Source organism: Leuresthes tenuis, unplaced genomic scaffold (genome assembly GCF_036924035.1).
Source record: "Leuresthes tenuis unplaced genomic scaffold, fLeuTen1.0.hap1 SCAF_12, whole genome shotgun sequence".
Taxonomy (NCBI): domain Eukaryota; kingdom Metazoa; phylum Chordata; class Actinopteri; order Atheriniformes; family Atherinopsidae; genus Leuresthes; species Leuresthes tenuis.
Genome location: NW_027325366.1, coordinates 20,154,959 through 20,169,239, shown reverse-complemented (window position 1 = coordinate 20,169,239; position 14,281 = coordinate 20,154,959). Strand labels below are relative to the sequence as shown.

Genomic DNA, 14,281 nt, shown 5'->3' with positions numbered 1-14,281 from the left:
GAAAAAGAAGCTACAATAAAAGCTACCATTCCACAGACTTTTCATTTGAAGTTTAAAGAGAAAAAAAGACCAGCAAAGACGATGCTTCTGGGTCGCCGTAGTTTAGTCCTAAAGGACATTTAGGTGGGAAAGCTGACTGTTGATTTTGTGTCTGAAAGACCAGAGTTTTATGTAACCTGCCCGAACAAGACATTCTTGGTGATGAAAGTCACAAAAAGCAACTTACTTCACTTAAAAAAGTGCACCCCACACACGCATTTTTAAGTGCACCGCTCAGAATTGCAACTTTCTGCAGTTTTGTTAGATTGATTAGTTACTCCTCAAGCACACACTTCAATAAGACTTTCTCTACCCACTTTGCAAATAAACCTGCGAGTTTCACTGTAGATGTGGGAAGAAAGCGTGATCCGTGCCGAAGCTGAAAACAAACCAACGCCAGCCGGCTTTCTCCCAGTCATCCTTGCTCTTCACTTGTTGTTGAAACACAACCAGTTATATTTTCTCAAGCTATATTTTTTAACACACGGTCAAGTCAATCGCTTGACCATGAGGAAAAGCAGAAGGTTTAACTTCTCGAATGGTTTCTATTTCATGTTTCTAGTTTCTTCAGAGGCTCATTAATAAAAGGTTTAAAAGAACTGTTTTAGGTTTTCCGAAAAATCCTGTTTTAAGAAGATTTTTGTAAAGAAAGCCTTAGGTCGTAATGTTCTAACTCATCTGTCCTTCTACTTTATTGACAAGGGGTTGTATTTACAGACCGTGTAAAAAAAAAAAAAATGTTCCAAATGGGCAGTGCTTCTTCCTTTCTTTTTTATTGAGTGCAGACTGGATATTTGCTCGCTATCCCTTCTTGAGGTACGAAGAGGTATTACATGAACTCATGGACCCTAACCAAGGGCTCTTTTCATTTGTCTCATTTCAGCCTCCTTTCTCCTCCCGCCTCATGCCCATGACCTGAAAATGATTCACGGGCAAATATTTTGAAAGAAAATATCTCACATATTGAAATGCACCAAGAGGAGAGAGGATGGAGGAGACAGGAGGCTTGTTGGAGGAAGCTATAAGTGACACCAGTGTTTCCTTTTCCTGCACCCTTGATGTCTCGAGGTGTGGCACATTAGTCCTATTCTTTAAATTCAATTAAAAGTAAATATCTACTTTACCCATATATTTCATACTCATCTCACAGGAATAATTAAGAGTGTTAGGCTGCAACTAAACAGTAGTGAGATGATGCAGTCATGTCATATTTAGTTTACATGTCTCTTTTTGTCAAATTTCTGTCACCTTGCTTCCTTCCTCCTCATCTCTGTCCTTGATTCCTCTGCTCACATCTCTGGTGGGTGGGTGGAGCATGTTGGGAAATAGCATAATGGGCGAAGGTGGTTGGCAAGTCAACTTCAGTAGATATCCCCACAACTCAATACATAGGCGTCTTTGATATGATGTCAGAGCGATCGTTTCTCCACATTTTTATATAAAACTATATTTTTTGCTCTTTTAAATTCATTCTCCCAGTACTTCAAAACCTGTGAAAACATGTCTGTACCATCTTTTGTGTCTTTGAAGAGAGCTTTCTCAGTTTGACAAAACAGTCCGATGATGTCATCAAGGCGATCTGGACTCTTGCTTTATATTTGGAATCTTCATTCTTTGCTATTTTAGATGCAGACAAGGTGAATTTTTCCAGTTTTTTTTATGGTTCTTGCTTCATGCAGTGTTGACGTCTACTAGAGACTAAATATCTTGACACCTCTCTTTCTGTCAATATGATTTTTTTCACTGCTAAATCATGACATAACATACTTGGATACATTTATATTTTTTCTTTTAGATGACATCAGTGGAGAGAGTGGTCGAGTATGCAGAGCTGGACAGTGAGGCGCCTTGGGAGACGGACAAGCAGCCTCCAGATGACTGGCCCCAGACAGGCTCCATCACCTTTGACAGAGTCAACTTCTCTTACAGTGCCAGCGAGCCTTCGGTCCTAAAGAACCTGAGTGTTGTCTTCGCATCCAGAGAAAAGGTTCTTGTCTTTATTCCCACCCGTGCGTGTTCAGTGGAGTGCGCAGCCTGGGACTTGATATGCAGCCGAAGCAGAAGCTGTGCTGTGATTCTTTTCTATGTGGCATTATTTTCTAAATCAATTATTAAAGGGACAACGTATTGTGCTGCTGAATCTTCAGGACTATACCATTTGTAATTCATGGAATACATATCATGTAATTAAGACTGTTCAAGTGGATCCATTTGTTTCCAATTTGCATTTTGAGCTACCTGACGATGACAACTATTTATTCAGTATAAGAGCGAGAGAAGAGGCTGAGAGAGGGGGAAAGGACTAGAGAGAGACGGAGGCAGAGGGAGATGGTTGAGGATGATTGAAATTGTGTTTAATGCAGGGGGTGTATTTTGCATGGTTATGGTTGGCCAGAGCGGCTGATTTCACAATGGATGGGCTGATAAGTACAGAGGCCCAGGCTCTGACAGCCCATGGGAGGGATCTCTGCACATGCTATGGGGGGTAAAAAGCATTGTGCATCCTGACTTTTCCCCTGACACCATTTTACCTGCACCTTGTGGCTATAGCAACTGTAGTTATATGGAGAAATGGCTTTGTGAGGGCGTTTTACTTTTCTCCAAGAATTAGACAGTCAGGTCAATATACAGTCTTCACTCTTGCATTTCATTTGCTACACTGCAGCTTAACTGTAGTTCACAATATTGATTTTCGGGGCCTCCTTTTTAGAGAAACCGTTACTGGTCAGTAGCTCAAAATGTTCTACATAAGCACGTCAAAGAGGATGGATCAAGTTAAAACAGTTACAGAAACAATAACATAGGCTGGAGAGATGCCTCTTACGAAAGGTTTTCCAACTGACTTGCGTGATAGATATAAAATGCATCATCAGTTCAGTTCAGGTGGAACAAGCTGTAATTTGTCCAATAGTTTCGTTGTCATTCCCTTTACTGGATTCCACCCACAGTGCAGAGCAAAATTAGTCTGCGTCTTTCTGGGCTCAGCTTTTTGGCAAAAGTCTTCAGAATAAAACACTGTCAGCGGTTTGTTCTTTGCTGCTCTGCTGTCTTCTTCTGGTCTATGCTCTGCATTAGTAGATGCAGGAAACCTTTCATTTTCAGACACGTCTTAAGATGGATACTTTGTATTGAACTATTTATTCATAGTTATTTACCAAATGATATCCCTTTGACAGAATTGATTAGACCACTCATGCCTATTTGAAATAATTTGAAATAATGGAGACTGCTTTCAGCTGTCCATACAACGTCTCACAGCTGGAGAAAGAAAACCACAATTTCAGATTTACTCCCACATGGTGATGGCAGCATCATTCTGTGGGAACATTTTTCTGGGGGAGCAGCTGGGATAGATACTCGCTTTACTAACGGTGCATTAGGAAACTCTGTAAAAGGTCAGCGGAGCGATTTTAGATGTGAAAACGGTTACAAATTGACAAATTCACAGCTAGCTCGGTTTAACTTGAACCTTTCCTCCAAGAAAGTGCTTTGCTAATTCATGTCTTTTTTTTTTTGTCCGTTTTTGAAATTTTATGGATGTAACAAGCGCTCTCTCCACCCTTAGGTTGGCATTGTTGGACGCACCGGCGCTGGTAAAAGCTCCCTGATCTCTGCCTTGTTCCGGCTGGCAGAACCCGAGGGAAGAATAATGATCGATGGCTTTCGGTCTTCTGAGATCGGCCTGCACACGCTGCGCCAGAAAATGTCGATCATCCCTCAGGTGCCCGCGAACAGTCTTGGATTTGTGTCTTGGTAGTTAAAATGACAGACATTTGATTGGAATTAGTTCAAAATAGAGCTGTTTTGTGTCATTAAGTACATCAAGCACTCTGACAAACTATTTGTCCTTTACTATCAGCTTCTCAAAGGTTCTGAGATACCTCACGATTGAGAAATGACAGAAAAGTCAGCTGAACGATGGTAACAGCTTAATGCTCTGGCCCCCTTTTTTTTTCTCTTTTTTTTTTTTCCCTTACATGCTTGGCTTTAAAAAAAAGCTAAAACAAGTGAGGAGAATTACAGTCATCACTCCGGGGATTTCTGAAAGTGAGACAAACGGATGCCTTGAGACAGTTTAACTTTATTTCCGCTTGTTGAAACTGATACGGCATTAAGAAAATGCCAGCCTGCGGGTGAGTGTCAGCAGAGTGGAGGGAGGGGAAAAGACTCCCACGGCCCGTACTGTGAAGAGAGCAGTTCCCCATCCCTGACAGAGGATTAGCCCTCTACCCCCCAAACATGGGAAAGCTGCTTAGAAGAAGTCTCCCCCATCCTCACAGTCAGAGTCCCCATGTACACCTTCTCTTAGCCCAAGTCTCGAACATTTGTAGACTGCAGCCAAGATGCCCACAAACAATTTCATTAATGCCTCTTTGATTTGATAGCTTTCTGGCATTGCTGCTTCTTCAGATAAAGTTTTACTTTCTGGTCTAAACTAGTTAGTGATGGATGCGATGTATGTTTGATGGGATTTTGTTGACTCTTTCTGCCTCTCTCCTAGAGGGAGAGACTTGATAAAAGTGTCAGGTTACGACTCAGAACTTTAACTCCATATCCATCTGCATCACATGCTGGGTGGCATTTTCATTATGCAGGCAGCGCGCAGAGAAGTGGAGTTTCTCTGTGCTGTATTCTTAGTTTTTTTTCAACTTCATGAATATGTTGAGAAGTCTCTTGGATTTACAAAAATAAATCTGAAAGCCTCGTTCTTCTCCTGGAAGACGGAGATGAAATGATATCCATTCAACCTTTCACCTGAAGAAAAATCTTGATTACTCTCTGCGGTAGATTTCTCCTAGAATTTAAGAGTGGCGTGTTACTATACGTTGCCAGAGAGAAGTTTTATTATTTGCCACCTACAGATTTGATTATGATAAGCTCATATTAGCATATGGCATTAAAAAGGATCCATTTCAGTCTCTATTGAATTCTCTGGGAGTGCATGGTATAAAATGAATTCTATGACAAACAGAGGGCTTAGAATTGGTGGAGCACATAATCGGTCTATGGAAAGCTGTGCTTGAAAGCAGTTTTTACAGCCGAACACTGAATCCTCAATTAAAGTATGTCGCAGAACTAGTTTAAATTTGGACCTCTGCTGGCTTAATGACAAGGTGGTATATTTGTGACAGAGGGAAAAGCTCATTGGAAGTGAAGAGGTGGAACATTCTGCTGTGGCACAGGTAGCAGGGATAAGGTTCTGAAGCTTTATTATTATGGATGGAAGCTGAGCCGTTCATCCTCAGTCTTCAGATCCACAGGACGTGATTTATTGGGGCGCGATTCTTATATTTGAGGTGTGTTAACACTATGAATGTGTATTTTGGTGTGTTGTGTTTTTTCTGCGTCGGAGTCACAGCGTGGTACAGAGGTTTGGACGGTGTAGTTCTGCAGCTTTCATGCCAGACACTGTCACACTGTGTGGTTAAAGATGGGAGCCCAAACGCAGGCGCACACAGGAAGTCGCTGGATGAAGCAGAAAAAAACCAAGATATTAATAAACGTATTGACTTAACAAAACTAAAAACAGGAATCCAAACAGTGTGGATGGAACAGCGCTGTAACTTTTCATCCACTGTAAACTCACCATGCGATACACCAAAAGCTGTGCGCCTAACAGCTGTGGAGCAACAGAACGTTCTCCATTCAGCAACGTTTTTATCATCCACTGAGATTGCAGTAAACCATACGGATTTCAGAATTTATTTGTTGATTATGCACCTGAACAATATTTGAAACAGAAGTTGTTCTTTTGAAGCAGTAATTTTGTTAGAGACATGCTATTACGAGCTTACTTTTGCCACAATGTAGGCAAAATGGTTCTAAAAGGAAGTGTATACAAAGAATCGTCCTGTTTTAACACCTTGATTGACTTTTTCTTGTTATATTAATTCACAATTAGCAGACTGAAGATTATTCTGTAGTTACAGCTGCAGTTTGTGTAGGTGGGTACAGTCCAACCAGACAGATTTCTGTGTACAGTGTCAGTGTTGTGGGGACAGATGGAAATCACCAGGGGTGAACTGTGACTCCCAAACCTGGACCCTCGGCGGAGAGAAATAAAAGAAAATATATGTATATATGTCTTACTTCTGTCCTCTCATGCAGTTGTCCAGAAACAAAAGCTGACTGTAGGAGAATGCAATTGAAAAGAAATACAGTGAAACTGCTAATTCTCCTTATTAGTATTCGCACCACACACACACACACACACAGTAACTGTATGCTGTATGAGTAGTCAGGTGACAAATCCTGAGATGGATTGGGCTGGCACAACCAAACACACAAAACCGACCAATTACATGAGACACAAGCGCACACAAGCCAAGCTCCAGTGACCAGTGGTGACCACAAACAAGTGATGAGACTGTTAGGCGATAACTAATATTAGATTGGAACGGCAGCCTCTTAAACGCGTGACACGTTTTGTTTGACAAAAACAGTTATTATGTAGATTTAAGGTAAATGTGAATTATGGTATTATTTTTATGGTAATTATGGTGAAGTTTATCACTTGGAAAAAAGCACATACATTTTTTTCTTATATAGACTTTAGCAAAGGTGTCAGAATGAAAATAACTGGTGACAATAGGCTGACAGTAGAAAAGGTTTAACATTAAACAAAAAAAGAAAACGTTTTAGATCAGTCTGAGGTTGAAACTGTAGAGCATCTCTGCTTCTTCTTCTGCCGCTACTTTATCACCTACAGTAGAATATGATAGCATCATATTCCGAACTATAATGAATGCTAAGAGAAATTTATCGTGTTAAATGGCTCGATCATGTCTTCTTGAGCCATTTTGCGCTCCACCTCTTTCGTCAGCATCAGTTCTCGTTGGCAGTCAGCCGCAGGGAGCCAGAGGTGCATCTGAATGCACCAACTGAAACAAGTGTGATTCCACCACAAGCCCACCAGTCAAATAGCTGAACATGTTCCATCGTCTTAACACGGAGCTTAAAAACTGTATGCATACCTATGCCGTCCATCCCCTCAGATTTGGCGTGCACGTATTTGTGAATATCATCAAGCACGGCTGCATTCAAGTTGTGTCCGAAAATACGTCGGCAGCTGTTTACCCCTATCCCTTTGTGATTCCTCTTTATAGAAAACACTACGCAGAGAGTGAGTGAACAAGCTGACAGCCTGGATGTGAAGCAACAAAGGAGCGAGCAGCGTTCACTGGGCTGTACTAAGGAAAACCTGTTTAAAAAAAAAAAAAAAGGAAGTAAAGCTAACAGAAACAGCATGATCAGTACAAACAGAAATATCTAAACACAATTAAAAACAGGGACCATTACAGACATTTAGCCTCTTGTGTACCTTACTTTTCCTACTGGCACAGTTGCCAGGTGGATGTATCATGTCTCAAACTGAGGTCATGTATATCATTTGATGAGTAAAACTGAGTCATCACATTGCCTCAGATATGATGAGCATACTGTGGAGGCATCTGATCTTGTTTCGGATCTTGTTTGCCAATCGCTTCTCACCGACGTGTTTTCTTTCACACGGTCAATACAACAACTTAAGCGTCAGAGATACATTGTGATGTCGCGTTGGAAACCCCGGTTATGTTTGCTCAGTGACCGAACAGTGCAGAAACAATGCCATATGATCATCTACAGTGGCTGTGTACCATGAGAGGTAAGAGGGTCCAGCCAATTTTCCCTTCAACAATGGGGCAGGTTTTATGAATACATGTATGACCTGATGCTGGATTTCTTCTGTTCATCAGGCTTCCCACAAACAGAGAGGCATGTTGGAGCAGTGCCTGTGGACATACAGGCTCTTAGCTTTACACTGTAATGAAGGGCTATATTTACTCCCTGAAAGAAGACTGTGAGGCTGAACCTTCATTCAGGTTCATGGCTTACCATAAATACATGTCTTGCACATCCTTGATGTCTGAAATATGCGGTTGGCCTTTTGTATGGGCTGTCAGCTGATGTGATTACCACTAATGACAGAAGCTTGTGCGTACAGCACATTTTGTTTCTGGTGCAACTTCTGTGTAATTCTTTTATACATTATATAAGTAGAAAGTCTTGCACAACTATTGTCCACTAGCACCAGTGCACAAACTCTGGTTTTACAAGTAAAAAGATCAATGTATTGAAGCATAGCTGGTGAGAGCATTGAAAAGAGCTCCAGAGAGGAGCTCGCTCTTTGTGAACATCTTCCCCTCACACATTGCCTTGCAGTCTTCGATAAATCCTGTCTTAACCCTTTTATGCATCGTACCCCTTGTCATTATCTTAACTGGCTACGGCCTTCTCTTTCTATATCCATCTATCCACAGGACCCAGTTCTCTTCACGGGCACCATGAGGAAGAATCTGGACCCTTTCAGTCAGCACACAGATGAGGACCTGTGGAATGCACTCCAAGAGGTACTCCAGCGTGGCTCTGAATGATTCCCCCTCACCGGCCCAGGGGGGGATCCCTCTGTCCCCCTGTACAATGCTGCCATTCAGCCTCCCTGCTCGCCACAAGTCATGGGGGGAAATCCCATTAGGGCCATGGGGCCCAGCTCAATGTGCGGCTTGTAACGGGGAGCCATTGAAAGTGCTGGGGGAGATGTGTTTGGGCAGTCAGGGTAACCAGGATGAAGGCTCCCCCCACAGTGAAGGGCTTCAGCTCCTGGTCCTGCCTCTGAATGGGTTTGGTGGCCTGGATTAAAGCTAGAGGCTGGCCACAAGAGAGCACTGGCCAAGGTCATCAGTGGACCTGGCTCTCCATTGTGCCAGCCAGTTAATGGGTGTGTTTGGATGGCTCTTTAAAGACATCTCAACAGGGTGCCTTTATGCTGGAGTAATGAAGGGTTGGGGCTGTGCTCTCCCTCTCTGCAGGTGCAGATGAAGGCCGTGGTGGAGGAGCTACCCAATAAGCTAGAAACGATGCTGAGTGAGTCAGGCTCTAACTTCAGCGTGGGCCAGAGGCAGCTGGTGTGCCTGGCCAGGGCCATCCTCCGGAAAAACCGCATCCTCATTATAGATGAAGCCACAGCCAATGTGGACTTGAGGTCAGGGGATATCTCAAAGTTATACTTAACTTTATTCATAAAGTTGTAGTTATTATTATTATACATTTATGTGGGAATGGTGTACAAGATTGATATGTACTTTCAAGTCCATAAGTATTTGACCACCTGTTGCCTCCATGCATCAATGCAATGAGTTAGAAATGAGGCACTAAACATATGACCAAAGTGTAGTGTTTCTGCTCTAATTCTATGGTCTTAACAAGAATATTCCAAAAAAACTTTATTACAAGAATTATATCCATATTTACATAGTTTCTGAATTTTAATAAGTGCGAAATTTGTTGGATATTTGACAGCTTCATGGCCTGGTCTTTCTGATTTCACTGTTTCATGACAAATTAAGGATGTAAAGGGTCAAAGTTGGATCCAGTAGCTGGATATGCATTTGATAGCGTTAATGGGAGCTTTCATATGGCTCATAGATATGTTTTCTTGCAAAGTCTAATTTGGCCTCCTTTTTGAATGCTACTTGTCGTATGTTTTTTAAGTAAATTTGGTAAAAATATATATTTACATCAATTTAGGCTACTCATTTTACTTTTGAGTCTGTGACTGAATTGTCACTCCTAAACAATTAACTTAATGTTTTTGCTAAACTGCTTAAATTCAAGTTGAAAGTCTTGACAGCTTCATTTAAAATGTACCAGCTCTGGATGCCTGATAGCCTTTATATTCTCTGTCAGCTACTGCACATATCTTGCTGCTGATGAGCCATTGTTCTGGGCTGCGTAAAAAAATCCCTGCCCAAGGCTCTGTAGGAAGAGAGCGTTTTTCTGTTCTCAGGTGTTGTGTTCCCTGCTCCTTTTAGAACTGACAGCCTCATCCAGGAGACTATCCGGGACAAGTTTCAAGAGTGCACAGTCCTCACGATTGCTCACAGGCTCAACACGATCATTGACTGTGACAGAATACTGGTAAGTAAGGATGCTGTAAATTTCCATTGTCCGGCACCTCAGTCAGCATATTGAAATGAGGCTCTTGTCCTTGTACGAGTTCATGACAGAGAAAACAATTATTAAAAAGAAAATAAAACAGCCTTGCAGTTTAATGCCCATTTTTATGATATACCTTGCTACTGCCTTCTTTGTCTGTCTGGGGTCTGAACACAATGGACCTCTCATTATATTCAGACTTTTTGAAATTTAAAAGTTTCCTGCCGTCAAATGTGCCTCATGTTGATTTTTATTGTTTCTCAAACACACCTGAGATCCAGAGCTCACAGACACCTCTTTCCATTGTAATCAGTGCCTCGCAGCACAATCTGCTGATGAAATTCACTTATACGGCAACAGCTGGCCGGATTTCTCCCTCACAGCATTCTCTTTCAGTGAACCTACGTCTGTGCCACTTGATCTTTGGCCTTTCCCTGCTACTGCCTGCAGAGGTGCCAATTAGTGCCATTTGTGGCAGCATTTGTTAATCCTCTATGGAAGACGGGGCGTGACCTGGTGGCTTCTTGGGCACTGAGAGGGTTGCTGAGTAAAGCCAAGTATCACACAGTGGGGACCGTTTCACACCTACACTCGTGTTAAATGCCCCCACTCGCTCAAGGAGAACTAAATAGGGACGTGTTCTATCCTGTAAAACGGAGAACGCTTTACAGGATAGAACCTCCGTCTCCTCCCAGCCTGCTCCAAAACTTTTATACTAAGACAGCAGGTGCAGAAGTCTCCCTTTCATACTAAACACTCCCTGAAACTAGGCTTTACTGATAACAAACTGCTCATTACCACTGCAAGGGGATGGGGCTTGTGAAAATTAGCCTATGATATAATTGTAGCCTTTTTCCAAACTGCTTGAACTGGCACTTTTCTTTGTGTGGTTTGCAAGGCTTGTGATGACACAGAAATGATGGTAATTTACGAGCGCATGTTAAAGGTGTGATTGTTGGATTTGGCTGAGGACCACCCCTATGCTTCTGCGAAGCCTGGGTAAATACACGGATAAATCACTGATCTCTTGTCTGTCAGAGTCAGCGTACTTGACTTTCACACTGCTAACAGGTGCCTCTCTTTGTCATTGGCCCTTTCGCGCAGAAATGGACACTGGTGTTTGCTGTTGCATGAGTCACATAAAATGGATGGTTCCTATGTGCACCCAACTACTGTTTCCCCCATTCAACTTGCACTGTCTGCATGCCTCACTCAGCAATGAAACAGCTGAAATGTCAGTTTTCCCCAAAGCAAAGTATACAGCCGGTGGCTCACACACCCACCCGCTATTTATACTGTATGTGTGATTGCAGGTTCTGGACGCTGGCAGGATCCAGGAGTATGACGAGCCTTACGTGCTGCTCCAGAACCACGATGGGCTCTTCTACCAGATGGTCCAACAGACAGGAAGAGCAGAGGCTGCGTCACTGCTGCACACAGCCAAACAGGTAGCCTGATCCACTTTTGTCCCGGGACAGGTCTGTCACTAAATAAGAGACCATTTGTGGCACACTAATCCCAGGCTTTCTGTTTAACTCCAGACTTCATTGCTCACCTCCAAAATAATACAGCTAAGATGTGCATAACCCTGACAACGCAAAGACACTTGATTACCATTTTAATTTAAAGCCTACTTGGAGCATTGCAACACCATAACATTAATTTGAAGAGAGAAATTGCCCCTTTGTAGATTTACATCCACCGATGTTATCGAAGAAACTCTCCGTATTATCTTTTTTCTCCTAATGTAATTTTGAGATCATTTTAGCGATGATTCTAGAAAAGCAGCTTTCATTGCACTGTATCTATTTTCAAATATTGGGTTTAACTTCATCGCGATTTGGGATAAACTTTCTATGGGGATTATTGTAATGGAGAATGTCCATATTTTTTTCCCTGTGAAATTCATTTGTGATGTATTTCCCCTTCAGACACTGAACAGATAAGGGCTGGCTATTCATTGTTCAATTCCATTTTATGTGCATCTGTCTGGGACCACAGATACCATATTGCAACTTCAAACAGGTCTTTGTGAAATAAGAAAAAGTAGGCATCATTTCATTTTCTCTCTGTCCCTCGCACAAATTTATCAGCAGAACTGTATCTTCCCAGGCAGGGAAGTGAAATGAGTAAAATACTGATTTCAAAGACTCAGCACACTGTGGTATTATTTGGTATCGTCTTACCCTGCACACTGGAGGATTGCTAGTGACATTGTTCAAGCCCTTACGTTTTCTTTTCTTTATTGTAGGGTGCTCTCCTTAGATCAGATTACTTCGGCATCTAAAACTGACTAGCGCCACTTATTAAATACTGAGATGGTCCACATGTTGTGTGTCAAGTTTCTATAGTTGTCAGTCAAGGTTTAAACACATTCAATAATCTGATATCAACCTCGAGCTCTTTTGTCCACGCTGAAAGCCGAATCCTAGAGTGGACAGTACATCTCAAGCTTTTTGCCTCCTTTTCACAAACTTTCTTTGCTGAAATCGTTAAGTCTGTCAGAGTTTCTTTGTATAAAGGAGTCACGTAAATTTGTAGACACCTCGAACAATGACTGGAATCCAGTTTTTCAGCTCCGAAGCCGCTGCTAGAGAAAATTAACTCCACAAATAATTCCCGTGATTATCTCCAAAACGTTCGCTCTCAAATTTCACAGTTGTTTATTAGGCTAAATACAGTAAGCCACTTTTGCATGCTTCGGCAGATGATAAATCCCTTCGCCGCGCTCTGACTGGATCCGTCATAAATCACACCTCAACAGATCGTAGCTCAGATTGGGCAGTGTGCTTGCATTCTGTGATGTGACACTGCTTCCCTGATCCGCTTTCAGGTTCACACAAACAAAAAGCGGGTGACTGACGCGCGCTACGCCGAGGACATCTGTGTCATCTTTGAGACGTCGCTTTGACGGCTTGAAGAGCCGCCGTGGTCCTCCCATGTCAGCCATCAGAGACCAAATCTTCTCCGCACTAAGACACACTAAGATTCCTTGATGTGCACTGAAATGACTTCTGACTCCCAGAAGGCATCATGGGTGTAGTATGAGCTGCATTTGATCGGCAAAGACTTTTGGCCTGAATGAAAAAAAAGAAAAAGAATCAAGTATCCGAAGCAGGCCGTGCCTTTCACCGACTGCATATTACTGCATGGCTGTTTATTGATCACCCACTGCTATGTTTATGATTGCTCGTTCTGGTCTCTCGGGTATCTTCAATTCTGCACTGGCGCTCAAAAGGCTGCGCATATTAGACGTGTTAATTCCAGGGCAATAAATTACCGCTGGCGTAAATTATTCCATTTTGGCACAACATTATATGTTGGACGTAGATCTTTTCATGATATGTAAAGACAAGGAGACCCTGAGAGGGCGCACCGATATTTGCAGCAATTATTGTGCCTTCTTCAGAATATCGATTCGTAGTAATTGCACTGTTTTAATTTAACAATTTTCCTGCACTTTGACTGTAGCCGTTTTACAGTATGTCTACCTCAGCTCTTGACAGCAAAGAACAGTGATGTTTGCCAGTGACACTGATTAACACCACAGGACGTAGGACAGGTAATACAGACAGTGTAATGCTCTGAGGAGTTTTCTCCAGCATAACATTAACTCTCTGTCTTTCCAGTTTCGGTGAATTTACTGTCTTTCTTTTAAGAATCTATAACTTTTACTTTAATTACGATGAAGTTTAGCAGCTTCAACACAAATGTATTGCTATTAAAGGCAGTATTTAACGGAGTTTGCACATTTAGTCATAAATAATTGATGGGAATGTTCACTTGTAAGTTACTGAAGATTAAATTCAAAGTACATACAATAAAAGATTATTGCTTGCATTTTTAAGCGCTGTCTTCATATTGCTCTGTGATTCTACTGGCTCACTTAATGTTTCCTCCCGGTGTTGATCGTGCTGGATTCACTCATCTGAATGGTGTGTTTGCCTCAGCGGTTACGACCGGTCTTGAACACGATGCTACAAATTGGTAAGCGGTTAAAGAAAACAACCCAGTGATTATTGTGTTGAGTCAAGTAATTTTTTTTTTTTTTTTTTAGATGTGTCTCAGCGGAAAAGTGGTGCAGCTATCTGCTCCATTATTTAAACATTTTCATCGTTGCGCGGCTTCATTATGAAAGAGCTGTTTAATCTGTGCAGAAACGAGCAGAGCCGCTGATTACACATTGAGATTCTTGTCAGTAAACACTTAGCATGGTTTAAAAGACCGTATTTAACCAGGACCAAATTTGGGTCGTGAACTGCGGGAC

At 42.0% G+C, this 14,281-nt stretch overlaps 1 protein-coding gene across 1 annotated transcript in view; it reads left to right on the top strand.

The window, feature by feature from the left end:
- LOC140319377 (ATP-binding cassette sub-family C member 4-like) overlaps positions 1–13,817 on the top strand; it is a 38,832-nt gene extending 25,015 nt beyond the window's left edge. Inside the window, exons 25-31 of the mRNA XM_072396982.1 lie at positions 1,835–2,026; positions 3,605–3,760; positions 8,340–8,429; positions 8,889–9,061; positions 9,891–9,996; positions 11,328–11,462; positions 12,848–13,817. Of these exons, the coding sequence (XP_072253083.1) occupies positions 1,835–2,026; positions 3,605–3,760; positions 8,340–8,429; positions 8,889–9,061; positions 9,891–9,996; positions 11,328–11,462; positions 12,848–12,925 (930 nt within the window). The 3' untranslated portion in view covers positions 12,926–13,817. The remainder of the gene's footprint in view (positions 1–1,834; positions 2,027–3,604; positions 3,761–8,339; positions 8,430–8,888; positions 9,062–9,890; positions 9,997–11,327; positions 11,463–12,847) is intronic.
- Positions 13,818–14,281: the final 464 nt, after the last annotated feature.